Source organism: Theropithecus gelada, chromosome 4 (assembly GCF_003255815.1).
Source record: "Theropithecus gelada isolate Dixy chromosome 4, Tgel_1.0, whole genome shotgun sequence".
NCBI classification, from domain to species: Eukaryota; Metazoa; Chordata; class Mammalia; order Primates; family Cercopithecidae; genus Theropithecus; species Theropithecus gelada.
This window is the reverse complement of record NC_037671.1, coordinates 107,434,415-107,456,765: the sequence shown is the minus strand read 5'-3', so window position 1 is coordinate 107,456,765 and position 22,351 is coordinate 107,434,415. Positions and strand designations below refer to the sequence as shown.

Here is a 22,351-nt window from a genome sequence, read left to right as displayed (position 1 = left end):
CCTCACTCTCACCATCAAATTCTCACACCCTCACATTCTCACACCCTCACATTATCGTGCCCTCACTCACCCTTATATTCTCATACCGTCACACCCTCACCCTCACATTCTCACATTCTCACACACTCACACGCTCACATTCTCACACCCTCACCCTCATTCTCACACCCTCACATTCTCACACCCTCACATTCTCACACCCTCACATTCTCACACCCTCACATTCTCACACCCTCACTCTCATCCTCACTCTCACCCTCACATTCTCACACCCTCACATTCTGACACCCTCACATTCTCACACCCTCACTCTCATCCTCACTCTCACCCTCACATTCTCACACCCTTACATTCTCACACGCTCACATTCTCACACCCTCACCCTCACATTCTCACACCCTCACATTCTCACACCCTCACTCTCACCTTCACATTCTCACACCTTCACTGTCACCTCACACCATCACTCTCACACACCCTCACCCTCAAATTACCTAGTCCCCAAGTTGGGAGCTAGTGTCTACTTCTGGTGACCTCCGTCTCGGAGGTTGCCCTGCCTTGTGATCTTTCTTCACGCTGGTGTCGGGACTCATTTATCCTACAAATAGTTACTGAGTGCCTCCTGGCAGACAGGCTTCTCTCTGTCACGGGATTTATGTTCTCACAGAGGGAGACGAGTGGCAAACAACTAAATACATTACCCCTGCGGGCCATGCGGCAGATGAAACGAAGACGTGACTTGCGGACGGGAAGGGTCCACTTCAGATGAGTGGTTTAGGGATGTGTCTCTTGGGGAGGTGACATTTGGCCGAGGACCTGAGGAGGATCCCTGAAAGCTGTGGGGTGGCTGCTCCAGGCTGCAGAACAGGCAGCCTGGGTGAGCATCAGCATGGCGAGGTGGAGAGACAGCAGTGTCGCTGGAGACCAGCATGGCTGGAGACAAGCAGGCGTGGGCACAGTGGGAGGCAGAGCGAGCTCTCGAGTCTAGTTTCCATTCTGTGCTAGGAGACCGCCAGAGGGTCTTGAGCTGGGAGGTGAGAGGGTCTGGTGCACATGTTAATGAAACCGTCTGGCTGAGAGTGGCATGTGGGAGGTGAGGTGGAAGGCTGGCGGAGAAGGAGCCTATGGACCTGTTACCTGAGGCCTCTGTTGTCATCTGTCACCGGGTGGGAGTCTGAACCAATCTGAACCACAGGTGCTGCCTTCATTGCTGTGCGAGTCACTGGAACTGACCGGGGAGGTGTTTGAAAGGGGAGCTGTGATGAAGGAGAAGCGGGCTTCCCTTGGGAGAGGGGGACTCTGTCACCAGAGATGGTCTCGAAAACCTGAATTACAAGAGCGAGAGCAGGGAGGAAATGTGCCAGGGGGGCTTCAAGGCCCCAAGTAGGGAGAGTGTGATGGGGTCCGCAGCAGGGTTCATCGTGTCCCTGCAGCTGGCCAGTGGGTCTAGCCTGCCTAGATCCAAGACCAAAAACCAGAGGCAGGGGCTCTGTGTGTGTGTGCGTGTGCGTGCGTCTGTGCGCGCGTCTGTGCGCGTGTGGAAGTACCCATACAGAAATCATAACGTACAGACCAAAAAGTTGAATGGGATGAATAGAGAATTCTCTGAAGCGAATGCCGTTTTCATGCATGTTTACATATTGTCTCTGTTCGTCTGTCTTTTTCAGCATCGTCATCCTTTATTTGAGATTTGGAGCACAAGTACTACAAGACAATTTTGTAGCAGAGCTGTCAACTCACTACCAGAATTATATCCTTTTAACTGGAGGGCCCTGGCTGCAGGAGGCCTGCTTAGCATTGCAGCGGTTAGTGGCTCAGATTTGCCCCTTTCAAGAGGAGACAAGTCAGCTCCTCACGCCCTGTTCTCTGGAGGCCTCGTCTCTGCTGAGAGGCATCTCAGTTGGCCCCGCTGCAGCCCAGGGACAGGGCAGCCTGTCCTTCCTCTGTACACAAGAAGCTTGAGCCTGGAGGGCTCAGTAGTTCCCCCAGGTCAGGTTTTGGGTGGCAGAACCCGGTTCCAAACCCAGGGAGGCTGGTGCTCTGGAACGTGCCCACACCACCCTGCTTTCCACCCAGAGGGGCAGGCGCCATGAGGTAAATGAGGTGCAGTCGCCCCTCCACACCGCGGGGCTCCAAGCCCCCTCTGCCCTCCAGCAGAGCACTGCGGGGTGGCTGAGGGCTGCCGTGCACCTCCTGTCTGCCCCGGGGGTCTCTCTCTCATCATCACTGAGATATAGGGGTGACAGTCATGGCAAGTTGAGCCTGTGTCTGTAGGGAAGAGCTCATAAAATACTAAGACCCCCTTCGATTCCCGCTGTGCCCGAAGCCAGTGGGGCAGGGCTGTTGCCTCCAGGGAGCCCTGGCCTCGCCCAGAAGTCGGAGAGGTGATGTGTGTGCTTGTTGGCACATACTCCTTTTTGGGGACACTTCAGGAGTTAATCGTTTAAATCTTGGGTTCTTTGGGATTTCTTATGTCCCAATTAATGCATGAATTAATACACGATTTTTTCAAATTTTTGTGACTGAATTTCATGCTAAGCTTTTATCAGATTTTCATAGGGGTCTGTAATCCAGAAAATATTCAGAACAATTGGTTTGAGAGTTTGTTTCCAATTCTTTATTTCATTATTGTGTCTAGAGACCTTGATTTGCTGTTTGCCCGTGGCCTTCCTGCCCTTTTCGTGTAACTTCATCTCTTCTGGCCCTGCCCTCGGTGCCGGTGACAGGATCGCCACCAGATGGCTCAGTGGAGCTAGGTTTCCACTGATGGGAGAGACCACAGTTGATCTGTTATTTACTGTGACTTTGAAGAGTCCTTGTGACCCCTGGCTGTGGGCTTGAACTGCGGAGTCCTGACGTCTGGGTTAGGGATCCCCGGGCACTGACAGGGGCTTGGCACCAGAAGGGGCTGCTGATTGCAGGAGGAGTGGTCGGGCTGAGGCACAGCCTCTGACTGCTGTGTCCAGATGCCGCGTTCCTTCCCTTGACAGCACCACCAGCCGAGTTCTTATCTTTCTATGGCCTGTTGAACTTCTATCTCTACACCTTGGCCTTTGTATATTCTCCGTCGAAGAATGCCCTCTATGGTAAGCCACCCTGGGGTCTGGGCTGCTGGCCAGGTAGCGGGCACAGAAGCCTGTGTTCCTCCATGACCCACTTCCTGGGTTTCCCATTCATGTGGGCACTGTGATTCCTAGTGACTTCTCTTGGCAGAGAGACAGTGAGTTGAAATGTTGAGCTCTGAGGTGAGTTGGGGGCCAGCATACGTAGAACCTGCGTTGTGTCCTTCCCACACAGTTAACATACTCATTTTGTTAGTGTCAGTCCTCAGCTTACGCTGTTCGGTTGGGGATTTTTTGACTTTACAAAGGTGCAAAAGCAATACACATTCAGGAGACATCACACTTTGAATACCCAAACAACCATTCTGTTTTTCACTTTCAGTACAGCATTGAGTAAATTCATGAGATGGTCAACATTTATTACAAAACAGGCTTTGATCCTTTGATCCCAGCACTTTGGGAGGCCAAGGCAGGAGGATTGTTCAAGGCTGGGAGTTTGAAACCAGCCTGGGGAGCAAAATAGAGACCCCATCTCTACAAAAAATTTAAAAATTAGACAGGTGTGGTGACGTGCCTATAATCCCAGCTACTTTTTTGGCTGAGGAAGGATGATCACTTGAGCCCAAGAGGAGAGGTTGCAGTAAGCTATGAGCACGCCGCTGCACTCTAACCTCGGGGACAGAATGAGACCTTTTCTCTTAAAACAAAAATAAGCTTTGCATTAGATGATTTTGCCCAACTAAAGGCTAAGGTAATAACACTTAAGGCAGAATAGGCTAAGCTGTGATGTTCGGTACCTTAGCTGTAGTCAATGCATTTTTGACTTAATGATATTTTCAACTTAACAATGGGTTTATCAGGACATAACCCCATCGTAAGTCAAGGAACATCTGTAGTAGTGTTGTGACCATTAAAAAGAAAAGCCAAAACATACAAAAAGTCACCCAATAATGAAACCAAAACAACCCTCTTTCACAGGGAGTGAAAAGGATGGGAGCTCTCTAGAACATAGGCAGCCCCCCGCACCCCCCGACATCTTACAGTGTGCTGGCACTTGCACAAACGGCGTCTCACTGAAGCTTGACAGCAACTTTATGATAAACTTATAATCATGCCCATGTTACAGAAGAAGCAGCTCGCTGCAAGTCCAAGGACTGGGCCGGGGCAGGCAGGGCAGAGCCACATCTCCTGGGGCCTGTGTTCGGCTCCCCACTCCCCGTGTCAACAGGAGGCAGCTCGCCCGCGGGCACCGGCAGCCTGCCTGCTCCTTCCCACAGGCTGCCTCCCTCAGCCTTCAGGATGTCCCTGCCAAGCAGGCCAGGCCAGCCCTGTCTTGATGAGAAAATAGCCTCATGAGATTTGATGATGGCAGCATCTGCAATTTGAATCCAGCTCTTCCCGACTCCCATCCTTTGTCTGGGACAACATTCTGCCTGTCCAGGCTCATCATGTCAGTTGCTTGAGATGAAAATGCTCTTGTTGGTTTTCAGAGTCCCAGCTGAAAGACAATCCTGCCTTCTCCATGCTGAATGATTCCGATGATGATGTGATTTATGGGTGAGTCCCTGTCCCTCAGAAGGCCGGCGCACCTCGGGCATCCCAGCCCCTGTCCCTCAGAAGGCCGGCGCACCTCGGGCATCCCAGCCCGTCCCTCAGAAGGCCAGCGCACCTCGGGCATCCCAGCCCCTGTCCCTTAGAAGGCTGGCACACCTTGGGCATCCCAGCCCCTGTCCCTCAGAAAGCTGGCGCACCTCGCACATCCCAGCGCCTATCCCTCAGAAGGCCGGCACACCTTGGGCATCCCAGCCCCTGTCCCTTAGAAGGCCGGCACACCTTGGGCATCCCAGCATGGCCTTGCATGTTTACTGAATGGGTTACTATTCTAAAATTATTTTTAAGGTATGAAAGCATTTACTTTGGAGTGTCGAGTGGCTCGTGGTTTTCTGTTTTCACAGTATTCGGGCTTAGATGTGGTGGTATTCCTTTCTGCTGGCTACCTGTGGGGCGTGCTGGCCACGGGAAGAACTGTGCTCTCTGGACTGATGGGTCCTGGGAACTGGGGGTGGGGGAGAGGAGGATGGGGTCAGCAGCAGTAGCAGTTGGAGATAGAAAATTGAGGAAGCAGGCCGGGCGCGGTGGCTCAAGCCTGTAATCCCAGCACTTTGGGAGGCTGAGACGGGCGGATCACGAGGTCAGGAGATCGAGACCATCCTGGCTGACACGGTGAAACCCCGTCTCTACTAAAAAATACAAAAAAACTAGCCGGGCGAGGTGGCGGGCGCCTGTAGTCCCAGCTACTCGGGAGGCTGAGGCAGGAGAATGGCATGAACCCGGGAGGCGGAGCTTGCAGTGAGCCAAGATCACGCCACTGCACTCCAGCCTGGGCGGCAGAGCGAGACTCTGTCTCAAAAAAAAAAAAAAAAAAAATTGAGGAAGCAAAGCTGTGGTCGAATTCCTGCAGGGATGGTGTGTCAGTGTGGAAGAGATGAATAAAGAGCTGTCAGAAGTCAGACGGTCTCAAAGGTCTCTTTCCTCACAGGAGTGACTATGAAGAAATGCCGCTGCAGAACGGCCAGGCCATTCGGGCCAAGTACAAGGAGGAGTCAGACAGTGACTGAGCCCTGGCCAGCCCAGCAAGGCGACAAGGTGCCTGGATGCTTTCCCCAGTGACCGTCTGCTGACCTTCCCCTGTTATATTCAGACTTTTCTTATAAGCAGAGATTTCCTGTTCCTCATTTGTTTACATATTTTTTTAAAGGAAAACCAAAACTGAGGGCAAATTTAAATGTTTAGCTAAATTTATTGTCTTGGTGGCTATGAGAAGAGAGGCGCTGATAACAAGTTTCAACAGCCAAATCCTTTTTTATGAAGATTTCAGATGAGAGAGCATGTTTTCAGTGATGAGGAGGAAATCACACATTTTTAGTAGAGTGAATTACGTACTTTTTTTTTTCTGTGATCATTCACTGATTCCAAGTTCACGGGCCGCCTGTGACTAGGTCCTCAGCGTGACAGCCTCACCCTCTTTCTTCCCTTCTCCCTGGTACTGTTTTTTGGCCTTTTAAACTCAAAGGGAAGCCTTATCTGTGGCCGCTTCAGGGCAGTCCTTCCTCGTTGAGTGGCCAGTGCCCTGGGTAACCAGGTGGCTGAAGTGATTGGTCACTTACATGGACTGCGTTTGGTGCAGTGTGTGTTGTGACTCATCAGGGGAATGGGGGATGCCTGGGTTCCAACCCTTCACGTCACCAAAGGGGAAGTAATAGTGTGGAGTTCTGAGGAGGGTTTGATAAGTTGAATAAGGAAAGGCTAAGGTAATTTACAGGTTACCAACTCCTGTGGGGAAGGTCTTATTGCCATGGTGCTTTTCAGGGGCCTGTGTGTACACACATCACTAAATTGGATTTCCCTGTGGGTGGTAAATTGGGCAGGAGAGGAACCCTTATCATTCCAATAAATGGCAGTTTCTGCAATTCTGTTGAATATGAAATGCCACAGAGCCTTATTTATTTATTTATTTAAATAAAAGCTAAATGAGGGATCAGGCACAGTGGCTCACACCTGTAATCTCAACACTTTGGGAGGCCAAAGTGGGAGGATCACTTGAGCCCAGGAGTTTGAAACCAGCTTGGGCAACTTAGGGAGACCCCGTCTCTATAAAACATTTAAAAAGTTAGCCGGGCATGCTGGGGCATGTCCGTAGTCCCAGCTACTCAGGAGGCTGAGGTGGGAGGATTGCTTGAGCCCTGAAGGTCGAGGCTGCAGTGAGCCATGATTGCGCCACTGCACTCCAGCCTGGATGTCAGAGCGAGAACCTGTGTCATTCATAAATAAAGCTTCATGAAAGATTGATAGAATATTTTAGATTAGTTATTGGCAAAAAGTTTTTAAAACTCGTATTTGGAAACAAAATGAAAAGTAAAATGTTTTAAATGGTTCATGGAAAACGTATTTGGGTAGAAGGCAACTTGTGCTTCCGGAAGGGGTTCCCTGTCCTCCATGCGTCACATAGCGGTCAGGTAGGGATGACCTGCTCTGTGAAGTCCTTGGCACCGTTGAATCTGTGGCATCATAGAAAGCCCTGGAGCTTCCCCGTTCCTTTCAGTCAAGGACTCCATATAGAAGTCTCGTGTGGACGTCTCCTATGCTTTCCTCTTCACCTCTGCAGTCACACATCTATTAACATCCGGTAACTGTGGGCAACCTGACTGATGCTGTCTTGGCGATTGAGGTCCAGAAGATGATAGTTCCGCAACCCAAACAGTACCTACTTTTTTTCTTCATCTATGCATTGACTCTCAGATTACCGTGCAGAGCTTCAAATTACCATCCATGTTAAGTAGTGCTAGGACTTCAGAGATGTTCATGAGAAACTATTTGTTATGACTTTCCTTTGTATTTTTCCTTTTAATTTAAACTTTAGTGATAATGTACTTTTAATATGGGTTCCATTCACATTGTTTTAAAAACCTTGTAAATATGAATGTTTAAGACAACTTACTGCAAGGGTAATTTAAGTTTACATGATTTTTAAATTTGCAATGATGTGTTTTTTTTTTCTGTGTATGGAAAAAAATTTTCTGTTACCAAATTTTACAACTTCTAATAAGACTACTATAATTTTATGTAAACTGATGAAGACTTGTGCTGATTAACATGTTCTGTGATACAGTTTACAATTTTTAATCATTATAAAATAATTGTCCATGATTTGGAATGCTGTTACTTATCAGTAAATGTAAAATATTTGAGGCATTTAGCCATACACACACTAGAACTTTTAAAAACTTATCTTTGTCCTATAGTGTAATTATAAACTGATGACTTATCTTCATACATTGAGTTTTCATGCATCAGTGAAATGAAAAATATGGGATTTATTTACTTTTTGTAACTAAGTTGGAAATAAGAAAAAAAATTAGTACTTTAAGGGGAAAATGGTTCTTATTAAGTCATGTATTTTCAACTTGTCTTCCCTGGTATATCATAAATATCAACTTATTACATACCCCATGTAAAATTTTGCTTAAACTCTCTAGCACTTGGCATGTAGAATATGTACCATAGGTATCTGGTTAAAACACTAAAGTCTGCCAGAAACTTTTGACAGTAGCAAGAAAATTATTGAAGAAAAAATAAACTATTTACTGAGGGTAGTTATGTTAAAGTTTTTGCGAACTTAAAGGGCTGACTTTAGTTCTTTCATGGTAATGGCTTGAATAACATCATCTTTGGGATTTTTTAAATACTGGTCCAGTCTAGCAGAACCTGGAAGATGACCAGAGGTATTTCAGTTTCCCTAGGGAGAGCTTCATTATCCATGTGGATAATAAGTCTGCTTGATTTATTATTAAATCATTACAGCAGTGAAGTGGTGCCATTTTCTCTCTCTTAAGCCCCATTTGAAAGGCTAGAGAAGGGGATATATATACTATATTCAAGGTTTGTAAGGTTGTTACTGTACATAATTGCAGATTGCAGTAAAAGCTTAGATACATTATGTAAACCCAACCCACTAAATGAGCAGGTTACAAGACAAATGTTACCAGCCCCAAGTATTTTATGAACTATTTACTGAGGGTAGTTATGTTAAATAGATTATAATGTGGTAAATTATTTCCTGAATCCTTTATCACAGGAAAAACACAGATCCTCATAAAAGGGATAATTAAAAGGGATGTCTCTGAACATTTAGTGAAGATGAGACTTAAAACATGAAAGTGTATTTGTGTATTTTGAGGGTTTTAGAAACCAGTTGCCTTGGAGGTTGGACTTCTGGGGGGAAAAAAAAAAGATACAAATCTTTTCCCCTGGCCAAAGGGAAGTTGTGTGAGTCTGTGACATCTTGTGATGCTGTTTATCTTGGTTTGACATTGGAGATACGCTGGTAACTATAACACCATACTATAAAACAGAAGAAGTTTCTGCTACTGAAACTGCCTTTTTACAAAATGACTGTAAATATTTGTAAAGTAACACTAAACTTTAAGCCCAGAGGGAGAGGTTCTAGAGCCATGTATTCAGCTGGGGACCTGTCCTTGGAGCACAGTGCCACCCCATCACAGTGTTGCTGTCATCAGGCAAAAGTGAATGAGCAAATTCGTGTTTTGCGAATGGCTTAATTCTGACACTACCTTTCTGGTAAATGTTAATAAATTTTTAATATTCTATGTGTCTTGATTTGTTTGCTCTTTGTGTGTGGAGTTAATTTGGCCTTGCAGACATAAATGCTTTAATAAAGCGGCTTTGGCGGTAACGGAAGGGCTTTTCCATTTCAGCAGGCAGGCACGGAGGTGTCTTTATTGCCATGTCTGACATGGCCTGGGGAAGAGCACTGAAGATGGAGACAAGTCCTGGGTTTGGGCCCATCTCCCTACTTGGATGTGTGACTTTAAGCCAATCAGATAACCTCCAAACACATTTTCTGATTTTTAAATGACTGCAAATTGTTGAGGACATAAAATGAGTGATTGTGAAAGCCATTTTGTAAGCTATGAAGTACTAAATTTGTGAGCCCTACAGAGAACACGGGATTAACAGTTAAGGTGTCATAGCTTTGGCCCAAGTGTGAGCTCTCTGGCTAAGAGAATAGGAATTGCTTTGGCCACCTCCCACCCCTTAATCTCTAGAAGAGGAGGGCTTAAGAATCGTGGGTGTAATGCCCAGGGGTAGGAATCTAACCAGAGCCCAGCAGAGACGTCAGGATCCTGGTCCCATGGGTGAAATGAGTACATCATAGAGAGGACCACAGCAGAACTGCAACTTTTTGTTTGCATAGTTTTTTTTTTGTTTTGTTTTTTTGAGGCAGAGTCTCGGTCTGTCGCCCAGGCTGGAGTGTAGTGGCGCGATCTTGGCTCACTGCATGCTCCACCTCCCGGGCTCACGCCATTCTCCTGCCTCAGCCTCCCAAGTAGCTGGGACTACAGGTGCCCGCCACCACGCCCAGCTAATTTTTTGTATCTTTAGTAGAGACGGGGTTTCACAGTGTTAGCCAGGATGGTCTCGGTCTCGTGACCTCATGATCTGCCTGCCTCGGCCTCCCAAAGTGCTGGGATTACAGGCATGAGCTACCGCACCCGGCCCGGTTGTATAGATTCTGAAGCCACTCACTAAATACGAAGAAATCATTTATGATACTATGCAGACCATGGAGAACACAACAGACTCTAGATTTGAATAATTTATTCTAACAAAAGTATAAAGTATGGAAAATTAGTGTCTATGAATCATTTCAGAGAGTAGAGCAAGTTTCACACTAGCAGATTTCAGATTTTAGCACCTTTGAAAAGAAATATTCAGAGTTAAGACAAGTGGCAACGCAGGCTGCAGGTGACCTACAGGGATACTCATCTGACTTCGGTGCCGTTCACATCACAGTGTGGTCATTTGGTTTTTTCCTCTACATTGTGAGAGTGCCACAAAACACTTAAAGAGAACAAGGAGAGAGTTCACTGAATTCATGGCTGGTGGTTAGAGGATGAACTAGAGACAAAAGGAGAAAGGCCATAGGCTGAACTGCAAGTCAGATAGACAGTCCGAAGGCGCTGACGATGCAGTACATGGTCTTATTCTCCCATCGCACAGTGCAGCTCCCTGCGGGAGGGAAGAGAGCAGCATTTAAGGCAGGGAAAGCTGGGGGACAACGTTTTACTCACAATAAGGCCAACAGTCAAGTACCTATAGGCTACACAAAGGACCTTGGCAAGTCTATTATAAAATGTTTTAAAAGGTTGATAAACATACATTGCATTCAAAGATGATAAACGTCCAGTCACATATTTCACACAACAAAACTTCACAAACATGAATGAAAATCATACCGTCAGTAGAGCTGTCCCAGAAGCAGGAACTTGCTGTGTGTAATCCAGCTCCATTCTTCTGCATGATTACACAGGTCACTTAAGTTAAAACAAATTTTTATTAGAGAAGTCTACCGGGTAACACAAATGTCATTCTGTCTACTTCTTTTTTTTTTTTGAGATGCAGTCTCACTCTGTCACCCAGGCTGGAGTGCAGTGGCGCAATCTCGGCTCACTGCAACCTCCGCCCCTCCAGGTTTAAGCAATTCTCCGCCTCAGCCTCCGGAGTAGCTGGGATTACAAGGCATGTGCCACCACGCCCAGCTAATTTTTTGTATTTTTAGTAAAGATGGGGTTTCACCATCTTGGCCAAGCTGGTCTTGAACTCCTGACCTCGTGATCCACCTGCCTCGGCCTCCCAAAGTGCTGGGATTACATGCGTGAGCCACTGCGCCCGGCCCATTCTGTCCACTTTCAGCAAAAGTACATAGCTGCACATGGTTGATGTTCTCAATAAAAATTATAGGGACAGATTGCCTCGTCTCACTACACTGACAAATTATAGGTGCTTCTTGACTTACAGTGTCCCATAAACCCATCATAAATCGACAATATATAAAAATTAAGTTGCAAATGCACTTAATACCCTGGTAAATCCATCACAAAGTTGAAAAATCCTAAGTTGAACCACTGTTAAGTTGGGGGCTGTCTGTACACGCTCCCTCTCCACTTCACTTGTTCTAAAAGCATCTGATGGGACTTCCTGTAAGATCCCGCTTCACAAACGCCCTGCAACTGTACCAGCAGCCAAATGGTCAAGTGTATGCTAACGTATGCTACACACACGACCGACTCCCACCAGGAGCCTTCCTTGAGGTGGGGCCACGTTAGCTGTTGTTTCTGGTACTGGATGCCCCTCTGATCAGTGTTAAAAAACCATCCCTCAAATATACAAGAAACAAAAACCCATTACCGATGTATTTAAACGGTTTTCCCAGCTTAGTGAGTTGGCTTAAAGTTTGTTCTACTACATTTGTGGTCCACTGGTTCACTTTGCTGTGTTGATAAGCATTACCACCAATTGCGCTTTCTATAGCCTAGAAAACAAAGCACAAAGTGCGTCCCAGTTAACCAAATGCACTCACACCACCTTTCAATCAGAACTGACAGCACCCCAAGAAGTGATTTATGAAAAGTTTATTTTTAATCATGAGGGTGCCTTTGCAAATATACCTTTTAATAGTATTATATTTCATTTAAATGTTTGAAATTTGCTTTAAAAATTCAGTCTAATTATTTACACATTTTGACCTAATACTTACACTTAATGTTCACTACTACTATTAATATTTAGAGATAAGCAATACATTTTTTTTCCTGTCGAGGTTAGAAAATATTTTGCCATTCATTTCTTAAAGGTGTATTACTTTTATCTACTACTATCTAACATATACTAATACTATGTATTAGAAGAATTGTATTATTTGTACAACTGACAATATACAAACCTATCCAAATAATCATATATTAAAAAATACTTTTATCCAGCATTGTTTGGGAACAGGTTATCACGTTAAGTGCATTTTTCAGATAACTAAAAGCCCTTTATATTCCAAAACTTATTTTAGGTTTATGATGACATTTTTTAATTTTGATTTTTCTGAGGCAGGGTCTCCTTCTGTTGCCCAGGCTGGAGAGCAGTGATGCAATCTTGGCTCACTGCAGCCTTGACCTCTGGCGCTCAAGCAGTCCTCCCACCTCAGCTTCCCCAGTAGCTGGGACTGTAGGCATGTGCCACCATGCCTGGCTAGTTTTTTGTAGAGATGGGGTCTTGCTTTGTTGCCCAGGCTGCTGTCAAATGCCTGGGCTCAAGTGATCCTCCTGCCTCAGCCTCCTAAAGTGCTGGGATTGCAGGCATAAGCCACAGCACCCAGCCCAACTTTTCTCCTTTATTATACGCTTACTTCTTTTTCTATGCTATATTCTTTGGCGGTTATCTGACAATGCAAGGCTCACTGTCGCTGTTCTCGCTAAGCTTATCGCTATGATACTGCCATTGTGTGATTTTCTGGGTTTTTCAGCGTCAGCTCCCCTTTCACATGGATGCCAGTGTGCTTGCATCTCAGCAACTTTCTTCTCTACCCCTAACTTGCTGTGCTAGAAACCAGGAACCTGAGTTTCTATGACACTTATGAACTAAAATGAAAATAACAACATTCAGTGAGGGCCAAGGTCTGTCCTCAGACAGGCAGAGCAAACCAGCAGTCCGGGGATCTGAGCTGTGCACAGTGGGGACAGACTGGTATCTGATGCCTGCGGCTTAGATCCAGTGACCTTGCTTTTGAGGACCTAAAACCTCCCTAGGTCACTCTGATTTCTACCTACAGACCTGCTGATCATCTCCCTGGGACTCTGAGTAGTCATGTTACACATAGGGCCTGCTTACTTCTTGTCCTCTGCCACTGTGCTCCCTCCCAGCTCAGAGGCTGCAAGAGGGCTGGGGGGCCAGAAGTCCCAGTTTAAGAGGACAGCGGTATTACTAAACCTGGGCATTGTCAAAAGGTGGGGGGGCTTTGTTTAAGCTAAACCTCTCCCTCCACCAGCTCTCCCTCCTCACATACTTTGAAACTCAGTTTTTCAAGGAGGAGGGAACTCTCCACCAATTTTGGACCTGCGCAAATTGACTACTACCCAATATTTAGGGTCACCTGAGTACAGAATTACCTGTAGTCCCTGCAATAGGGGGGAACGGGGAATGTGCACTGCCCCCACTTCCCACGGGGCCTTGTCCCCTCTTTTTACTGCATTACCCCTACTTCTACTCATTCTTCAGATTTCAGCTCGAAATGGTCCCTGAACTCCCTGGGTGGGTCACATTCCCCGTTCAATGCTCTCACAGCACCACCACTAGTGGCACTTACCACACAGCAAATGCAGGCTGACACTTTCCAGGGGGACTGTTTGATGTGTCTGCCCTGCCCGCCCCTCAGCTGTAAACTCCAGGAGGGTGTATGCCCTGCGTGCTCCCTCAGTATGTACTTTCTGAATGAATAACAAACATCCCTTCTGTCTCTCTTCCTCTTCATGATCAATAACACAATAAAGTGTGAGTTTAGAAATGTAAGAAAAGTAAGCATATAGGCCCCAAACTGGATCACCAGGTCCAGAGTAACTGGAAGTTAACTGTTCAATTTTCTTATACTCACTCTTTCTTCATTCAACCCTGGAGACATCTATTTGTATGCCAGGAGTCTTTTATGCTTAAAAGATTATAGAATCAAGTCTTGGTGATATTCAGGAATAATGCTATGTACATAAAATTCCTTGTCTGATTTAAAATATGTAATTTGTATAATATAGAAGCAATTCTTAACTAGCTATTTGCTGAAGTAAAAACTGTTATTTGAAACACCAAAACACACAGACTCGGTCAAAACAATTCCAAGATAGTATTTAAAACACATTATTTTCTCTAATATAAGCCATTAATCAAACCTTTAAGAAGTGAGCATTTATCCTCTTACCTCTTTTACAATGTTGCTCACTTCATCAACAACAAAAGCAGTCTGCAAGGAAGAACATTCAGTTAAGTTTATTTAAAAGATATTTCCACTACATTGATAAATGCAAATTTACGTAATGAACATAATTTAGAAATGAAGACCTTAGAAATAATCTAAGTAGACTGTTCACTTTAGCAAGGATGGATGGCATTACAGTCTTCAGAAACCAGAAGACTAGAATACATGTACGTAATGTAAAGGTGTTCTGTTTTATTTATTTATTTTTGAGACAGAGTGTTGCTTTGTAGACCAGGCTGGAACACAGTGGCATGATCTCGGCTCACTGCAATCTCCACCTGCCAGGTTCAAGTGATACTCCTGCTTCAGTCTCCCAAGTAGCTGGGATTACAGGTGTCCTCCACCACACCCAGCTAATTTTCGTATTTTTAGTAGAGATGGGGGTTTCACCATGTTGGCCAGGCTGGTCTCAAACTCCTGACCTCAGGTGATCCTCCCACCTCAGCCTCCCAAAGAGGTGGGATTACAGGCGTAAGCCGCCACACCCGGCCCTGTTTTATTTTAATCATGCCACAATCTAAGACTTCACTTTAAACTAGAATTCATTCTCTTCTTCCATTTCAACTGACTGCTAGAATCATTAACCAATAGAGATGCTTAATGAGTTGGGTGATTTTTGTATAAATTAACTGAAGCTGCTGAAGCAATCCATTTAAGATGTAATTCTCTCTTCCATGATGTTAACTGATTAGGAGGCCTGACCTTGAGGAAATTTTTTTTAAAGCACCATTAGTTGTAAAATGTACAATGATTATATTATTTCCAGGTAATTATTTTTCTTTCCCAGTGATGCCCTCCTACTCCAGGACTAACTACCATCTGCCAGCATGGCCGTTCTCCGTCAGTGTCTGGATGACTCAGGAAGTGAGCTGCCTGCAGTAATCTAGTGCCAGGAGTATAGTTTTCTTAGTTTTCCTTTTACACATGGTAGATCTGAATGGGTAAAAGGTCATCCTGAAAATAACATCAGTCAGGCACTTGCCTGCCAATGTGCTCTTCACATGAGCACAAGCATTTAAAGTTACAGCTGAGTCCCAGGAAAGGTACGCAGCTCTGGACATGCCTTCAAGAGGGCAACCCCCCGGGGCCCTCAGTCAACGTGCATTCTGGGGGAATCAAGGCAGAGAACCCTGACTTGGCAGTGAGTCTTCCTCCCTGCCTGGCTGCTGTCCACTGCAGGCCCTGTCCTTTCTTTTTAGGGGGGTCAGGAGCTGACTGCCCGAAGCCACCTCACTCACTGTACTCAGAAGTCAGACTTGGAAACAAAACCAACTCACTGAGTGAATGACAGTTTGCAATATCTTAGAGATTAAGTCATTTCTGGAAGCTTAAAGGATCCTTCCAAGTGACTACAGTGACCTTAATCACAAAGGAAAGGCACTGTATCACCTCCCATATGGTTACAGTACGAAAAAGGTTGAGGGACATTTGAAAGAATTTTTAGTGGAAAGCAGAGAGTTGTATTGAATCCAGTGGACAGTTTTAACTTCTCCAAGAAAGATGAATGGTGAGTTGAGAGAATACTTACAAAGGCCCAGGCATCTACATGAAATTAGAATAGATGGAGAAAAGGCTGCTAAGAGGCTGCTGGGAGGACCAGAACGGGCCATTCAGTAAACACCTAAGACATGCCTACTACAAGGCAGCCATGGTCTCCGCCTCCCAGGGCTTCCATCCCAGGTGGAACACTCATGACTCTGTCCAGCCCCTTCATTTTACACATACGCAATTAAGATCTCGAATAACGAAGCCACTTAGCCACCTCATTTGTGGGAGTCAGAATCGGACTGCAGTACTAAGCGCTTTCCTTTACAAAGCGATTTCTTTTTTAGAACAGTTTTACTCGATATTGCTATAATACATTTTCCAATATTATATTAGCAACAGTTTAAGGGGAAAGGCTGTTTCTTTGCCAACTGCTCCTGCACCAGGTCTTCTGGTCACTATTCACTTGGTTGCCATCTGCATTCAAACACCGACTATGTCATTGTCACAGGAAGCGTGTGCTAGTTAGGAAATCAGATCAAAACTGAAACTTAATCAGTCCTTAAGTTTTAGTTTTATTTTCCCTGAAAACATTCCTCGTTAAACTAAATTTCTTTTCTTTTTTTTTGTTTTTTGAGACGGAGTTTCGCTCTTGTTGCCCAGGCTAGAGTGCAATGGCGCGATCTCGGCTCACGGCAACCTCTGCCTCCCAGGTTCAAGCGATTCTCCTGCCTCGGCCTCCCGAATAGCTGGGATTACAGGCATGCGCCACCAGGCCCGGCTCATTTTGTATCTTTAGTAGGGACGGGGTTTCTCCACGTTGGTCAGGCTGGTCTGGAACTCCTGACCTAAGGTGATCCGCCCGCCTTGGTCTCCTGAAGTGCTGGGATTATAGGCGTGAGCCACCGCACCCGGCCACTAAATTTCATAAATGGTAAAATATCCAACCTTACCAAATGTATCTATAGTTTATATTTTTGACAGGCTGCATAATAAATCCATAGGGCTCTATCTGAATTTCAACGAGGATTATTCAGTAAGAAGAAAAATGAGGGTTGTATCTCAGCTGCGCTCATCAGCGCTATTCCCCGAATGACCGTGAGCTTGAAGGAAAGCCATTTAACGCACACGGTGCCGATAGGTGTCTTCTGCTTGACAAGATCGTGGGCTTTATGCTACTTCCTCAAGGAGGCACTAAGACGATTTTTTCCCCCACAACAGTGAGCTTTCTTACAGACCTCTTAAACGGAAATGAAATGTGCTACTCATTCCCAGCGCTGCAGACCCAGGTGAGGCCCGAGACAAAGGCGCGGGACTGCCGGGACGCCAGCCCGGGGCGGAGGGGTTGGGGGCAGGAGGGTCACCCGCACCCCCGCGGGGAGACATCCAAGCCTCGGCGCTCCCAGACCGGCCGCCGCGCCCCGCTCCAGGCTGGGGCTGGGGTCAGCTCCGCAGAGCAAGGGGCGGTGATGTCATCCTCCCGGCGAGCCTGGCTGCGGGCGGGAGGCGAGGCCCTGCGTGAAGGTTTCTCTGCACCGCTCACCCGGGCGCTCTCTCCGAGTCACGCCCGACGCCTCCCCGCGCGGGAAGCTCAATCCCCTTCCCGCCCCATGCGCCACGGAAACGGCGGCAGTGTCCGGGCAGAATGGGGCCGGGCGGAGCGCCGGCTATCGTGAACCTCAGGCCGTGGGCTGCCGAGACCGGCCTAGCTGAAGGAGGTGGGCACCCAGGTCTTCCCGGGCAGCACCGCGTGTCCTTCCGCGGCCAGGGCTCTAGGCCTCCACCCTTCCGTCGCCGACCCGGCGGTTACCTCCTCCGCAGCCTGGTAGTCTTCCATCTTTCCTCCCGCGCGTCGCCTCCGCCTCCCTCAGTGGCGCAGACTACGCAGGCGCACTCAGGCCCCGCCCCTGACCTGCCACGCCCCTCTCCGTTCGCGCCAGCCCCGCCCATGCCCAACTCCCGGGCCCCCACGGCCCCGCCCACGACGAGTTCCCGGGTCCCGCCCTTCCCTGCCCGGACCCTCACTGACCCCATCCTTGGGCGGGGCCTGCGGGTGGACCCTGAATTGGCCTCTCCTGCTGTCCTCTGGGAGGTGGTGGTTTCCATGGGAACCCGTGAGGGTAGCCGGGCAGCTCCCTAAACCTCAGCAACAGAAACAAAACACACTTGCAAAAGGCAGTCCTGGAGGGGAAGCGTGATCCCGGCCCCTCCCCCGGTTTGTATCGTGTGGATTGACGCGGACTTTCAAACCGGCTCGGACACCTGGCAACTGCCAAGGCAGTGCGCCCGGTGAGACGTTGTTGCAGTTCCCTTGGGGGCTGGGATTGGCAAACTTTAGCTATCTGAATGAAACTTCCCTTTAGGGAGTTAAGTTTTCCAGGTAAATGAGAATTTTTCCTTTAAGCACCATTTAAAAAAAAACATTTTGGGTGGAAAATTTTGTAAAATGTGGCACACTTCCTGACTACCTTAACCACAATGAACTAGACAGACTTGATTTGAATGTGGGTTCTTTATGGAAATTAGGAATTGCACTGGACTCTGGTAAACTGCCTTCCACGGAAAGCTGGGGCATATGCACCTGTTGGCAGGTATTCTCAGGCTCAGAGTTTTGATGTTGGCGTTTGCTTTTTCTGGTTTCATCATGCACTTGAATTCAGGCTGCTGGAACCCACTTCCCATTCTCCAGTCAGGAAGGAACTGACTGCAAGAGTCCCAGGGACTTGGTAGAACTAAACTTCAAATCCCACATCTAATCCATCAGCAACCCTCGTTATTTCTACCCTATATGCTCAGGACCCCAGTAAAAGATTGAAATCTCTCATCTGGATTATGACCATCGGACTGTAACCTGGTCGGTCTATCAGGGTCTTATTAGAGCCCTTCAAGAGGAACCTAACCCGCGACGCTTCCCTCCCCTCACCCGTTCTGCCTTGCCTTGACAATAGTTCCTATGTTGTCAGACTATAGACTAATCTTAGTGATCTTTGGGTGACTTAACTTTTAACATATCTTAGCTCAAAATCTCCTACACGGAGCCATCCTGTGACCACTGTATCTAAGGTAGCCGACCTCCTCATTCTCCATCCCTGCATCCTGTACATTTTCCTCATAGCACTTCTTTCAGTTTGCAAGAATGTATTTATGGTTGCTGGTTTATGGTGTGTCTCCATTTAGAAACTAAGTACCATGCAGGAAGGATCTGTTTTATTCACTAATGTATCCCCTTCCTTCCACATTGTGCCTGGCACATAATAGCTGCACAATTAAAATTTATTTATTTATTTAGAGACAGGGTGTCATTCTGTTGCCTGGGCTGAAATGCAGTGGTGTGAATGCTCAAGAGATTTTGAGCTAAGATGTGTTAAAGTTTAGTCATCCAAAGATCACTAAGAGTTTGAACTCCTGGGCTCAAGGTATTCTCCTGCCTTAGCCTCCTGAGCAGCTGGGATTCCAGGCACTAGCAATCACACCCTGCTATTTTTTTATATGTCTTTTGTAGAGATAGGGTCTCACCGTGTTGCCCAGGCTGGTCTCAAACTCCTGGGCTTAAGGGATCCTCCAGCCTCAGCCTCCCAAAGTGCTGGGATTATAGCTGTGAGCCACCATGCCCGGCCTAACATTTATTGAATGAATCATTTCCCCCATGGGTGTTAGCTTTGCCTCAGACCCAAATGGAGAGAACTGGGGAGTGGAGGAAGATGCAACGACCTGCCTCCTTGAGGGAAACAGGGCTGGCGAGGGGAGGACAGAGCCCTGACTGACCCAAGGCTGCTGGCCCTGGGTCCTTGGCCTGAGCAGGGAGACTTGCTGAGTGGGCTGGTTGCTCTCCCACACCTGGTCTTCCTCTCCTTGGATTCTGAACTTTATCTGCCTTTTGAGTTCCTTTCTTATTACCTGGCTTCAACTCCCCTGTCCTGGTGTTTCAGTCTTGCGCCTCAGTCCACATGTGATTCTGATGCTGACATTGCTTTACCTTCCTGCCGTTCTCAGCGTCACCTGAGATCTCATTTTGGGTGTTCTCTGCCTACCTGATTCCGAGCTCTCGGCCCCACCATGATCCTGAGCCAATCAGGAGCCTCTTCATTCTTTTTTCTTCTGCTACTTTGTTGTGGACCTGGAGTTCAGTAGCTAAGTGTCACAGAATTATGTGTAAACCGGTTCTGAGCGAACACTGGCAATGGAAGAGCCTTTTCATTTTTCAACCTTTTCAGTTTTCCCCACACCCTTTTAGGAACTTCCTAATTTAAATGAATTTCCTGAATGGCTGCTAGGACGGTGCATAATTAATGCATGGATCTTGTTACATTATAACTGCGGATCACAAGCATACACATAAATCAACAGAAAACATGCAAATGTTTACATGATTTTAGCTTTTATACATTGGGTACCACTCTCCAATTTTAACTATCAAATAATGTTTGTTAAATGATCATGAGATATGGCATTTTGAGACTGCCAATAAACAGTTGAACTGGTCTGTTTATCTTCATAACTATTTGTTCACTTGTTCAAGACACATATATGGAGCACTCCCTTTGTGTCAGGCTCTGAGCTGGGGTTGAGGCTACAAAGTTGACTAAAACATGGCCTTTATGGAATATATTTTTTAAAATGGATGTATCTGTAAATAGGAGGGTTTGAATTCTCTAGGCTTATGTGATGTTGTACTGCTTGGAAAAATGCAGTGATGTGGTATTATATTCTGCCCAACTGATGTAGAGTCTGTAGGGCTAAGGCATTTAAAATCGTTAAGACATTTGGCAGTTCACCAGATGCCATTGCCAGCACCTTCCATCTGCCACAAATGGATGTCCCTCAGAAGCATTGGAGCTCAGACACCTTGACTCGTAACTGCTCATGAATCTTTAGCATTCCGCCATATTTTACAGTAATGTTTAGTTTCTATGCAGTAAGTCAGTGGAGTGAATCTTGGGTTTGTTTTTCAATTTGGAGGTTAGTGATAGGTTGGCAGGTTTGCGTGCAATCACCTTTCTTTCCTGGAGTCAAATTTCTTAAATACAGACTGTGGGACTGGAGCTGCCAATACCTTTATTTAGCAACTGTGGGCCTGATAATCATAGCAATCAACGAACTGTCACATCAATAAATAACATCAAGAATATCCAGCAGTGTCCGGGCGCCGTGGCTCACACCTGTAATCCCAGTACTTTGGGAGGCTGATGTGGGCAGATCACCAGAGGTTGGGAGTTCAAGAACAGCCTGACCACCATAGAGAAACCCCATCTCTACTAAAAATACAAAATTAGCCGGGCGTGGTGGCACATACCTGTAGTCCCAACTACTCGGGAGGCTGAGGCAGGAGAATCGCTTGAACCTGGGAGGTGGAGGTTGTGGTGAGCCGAGATCGCGCCACTGCACTCCAGCCTGGGCAACAAGAGTGAAACTCCCGAGTAGCTAGGATTACAGGTGCCTGCCACCACGCCCAGCTAATTTTGTATTTTTATTCTCAAATAATAATAATAATAATAATAATAATAATATCCAGCAGTGTTGTTCTGCTGTCTATCATCTGCAGCCCTTCATAGTCCAAATCCCATCCTGTGGATACTCCATTTTTTCCTTTCTTCCCCTGTGCCAAGAAGTGTGTTACTGAGATGTACTATGAGATCATGCTGAGTCAAAATGATAATAAAAGAAGACGACGATGAGGATGAGGGTGATGTTGAAACACTCATGGCTGAGGAATTTAATGTTGTAAAGGAAAAGAAACTCTAGCTGACACATATCTAAAGTGAGAGTCCTGTGCTGAGAAATGCTGAAGAGATATGGCATTCTGAGGCTGCCAATAAACAGGTGAACTGGTCTGTTTATCTTTATAACTATTTGTTCACTTATTCAAGACACATATATGGAGCACTCCCTTTGTGTCAGGCTCTGAGCTGGGGTTGAGGCTACAAAGTTTTTATATATATATTAAATATATTTAATATATGTATTAAATAAATATATAATTAAATAAATATTAAATTATATATATTAATATAATATATAATATATTTAATATAGGCATTTCTTAGCTAATCTCTGTTGAGCTGGGAAGCGGAGGCACAGTTGTGCTGGAATACCTCTGTACACCATGAAAGAGTGGTGGCTCTGAGCTTCTTGGGCCTCTCTTCCTTTCAATCCTGGTGACTGCAGCCCCTTCCCTGGGACCTCATCCTCAAGATCCAATAACTAAAGGATAGCTCATGGTATAGCAGGGCCTCCGCTGGCATTTGTTCCAATGGGTAAATATTCATGCTATCATAGTTATTAAATAGTTTGATGCTCAGTTCTGTGTTTATGCAAACACTACACACTACATCAGCAGCATAGGCTAGGTTAGCTGCAGAAACAAATGGCCCTACACTCTCAGTGGTTGATAACAGCAAACATTTATTTGCCACTCACACTCCATGAC

The 22,351-nt window shown here is 46.3% G+C and overlaps 2 protein-coding genes across 5 annotated transcripts in view; one reads left to right on the top strand and one right to left on the bottom strand.

Annotated features, from left to right (window-relative positions):
- The window catches only part of TMEM181 (transmembrane protein 181), a 107,147-nt gene extending 97,920 nt beyond the window's left edge, over window positions 1–9,227 (top strand). Inside the window, 4 exon segments of the mRNA XM_025382181.1 lie at window positions 1,668–1,750; window positions 2,997–3,086; window positions 4,553–4,619; window positions 5,602–9,227. Coding sequence (XP_025237966.1) covers window positions 1,668–1,750; window positions 2,997–3,086; window positions 4,553–4,619; window positions 5,602–5,680 — 319 coding nt within the window. The 3' untranslated portion in view covers window positions 5,681–9,227.
- Window positions 9,228–10,226: 999 nt separating this feature from the next.
- On the bottom strand, window positions 10,227–17,839 carry DYNLT1 (dynein light chain Tctex-type 1). 4 transcript variants are annotated; one of them, XM_025382184.1, is made up of 5 exons: window positions 17,735–17,839; window positions 14,383–14,424; window positions 11,832–11,955; window positions 10,880–10,957; window positions 10,227–10,652 (listed from the first exon to the last, which is right to left on the bottom strand). In XM_025382184.1, exons 1-5 carry the CDS (start codon window positions 17,759–17,761, stop codon window positions 10,582–10,584), a joined length of 342 nt encoding a protein of 113 aa, XP_025237969.1. In that variant the 5' UTR covers window positions 17,762–17,839; the 3' UTR covers window positions 10,227–10,581. The 4 variants fall into 4 exon arrangements, with proteins under 4 accessions (XP_025237969.1, XP_025237971.1, XP_025237970.1 ...); XM_025382186.1 differs by having other exon boundaries at window positions 10,880–10,937; XM_025382185.1 differs by lacking the exon at window positions 14,383–14,424.
- Window positions 17,840–22,351: the final 4,512 nt, after the last annotated feature.

What these genes read in the sequence shown, in the direction of transcription:
- DYNLT1 (XM_025382183.1), bottom strand. Translation starts at nt 17,761, where the DNA reads ATGGAAGACTACCAGGCTGCGGAGGAG. An exon ending in ACTACCAGGCTGCGGAGGAG is followed by an intron (nt 14,425 to 17,734) that starts GTAACCGCCGGG and finishes TCTTCCTTGCAG; the next exon opens with ACTGCTTTTGTTGTTGATGA. An exon ending in TGAGCAACATTGTAAAAGAG is followed by an intron (nt 11,956 to 14,382) that starts GTAAGAGGATAA and finishes TTTGTTTTCTAG; the next exon opens with GCTATAGAAAGCGCAATTGG.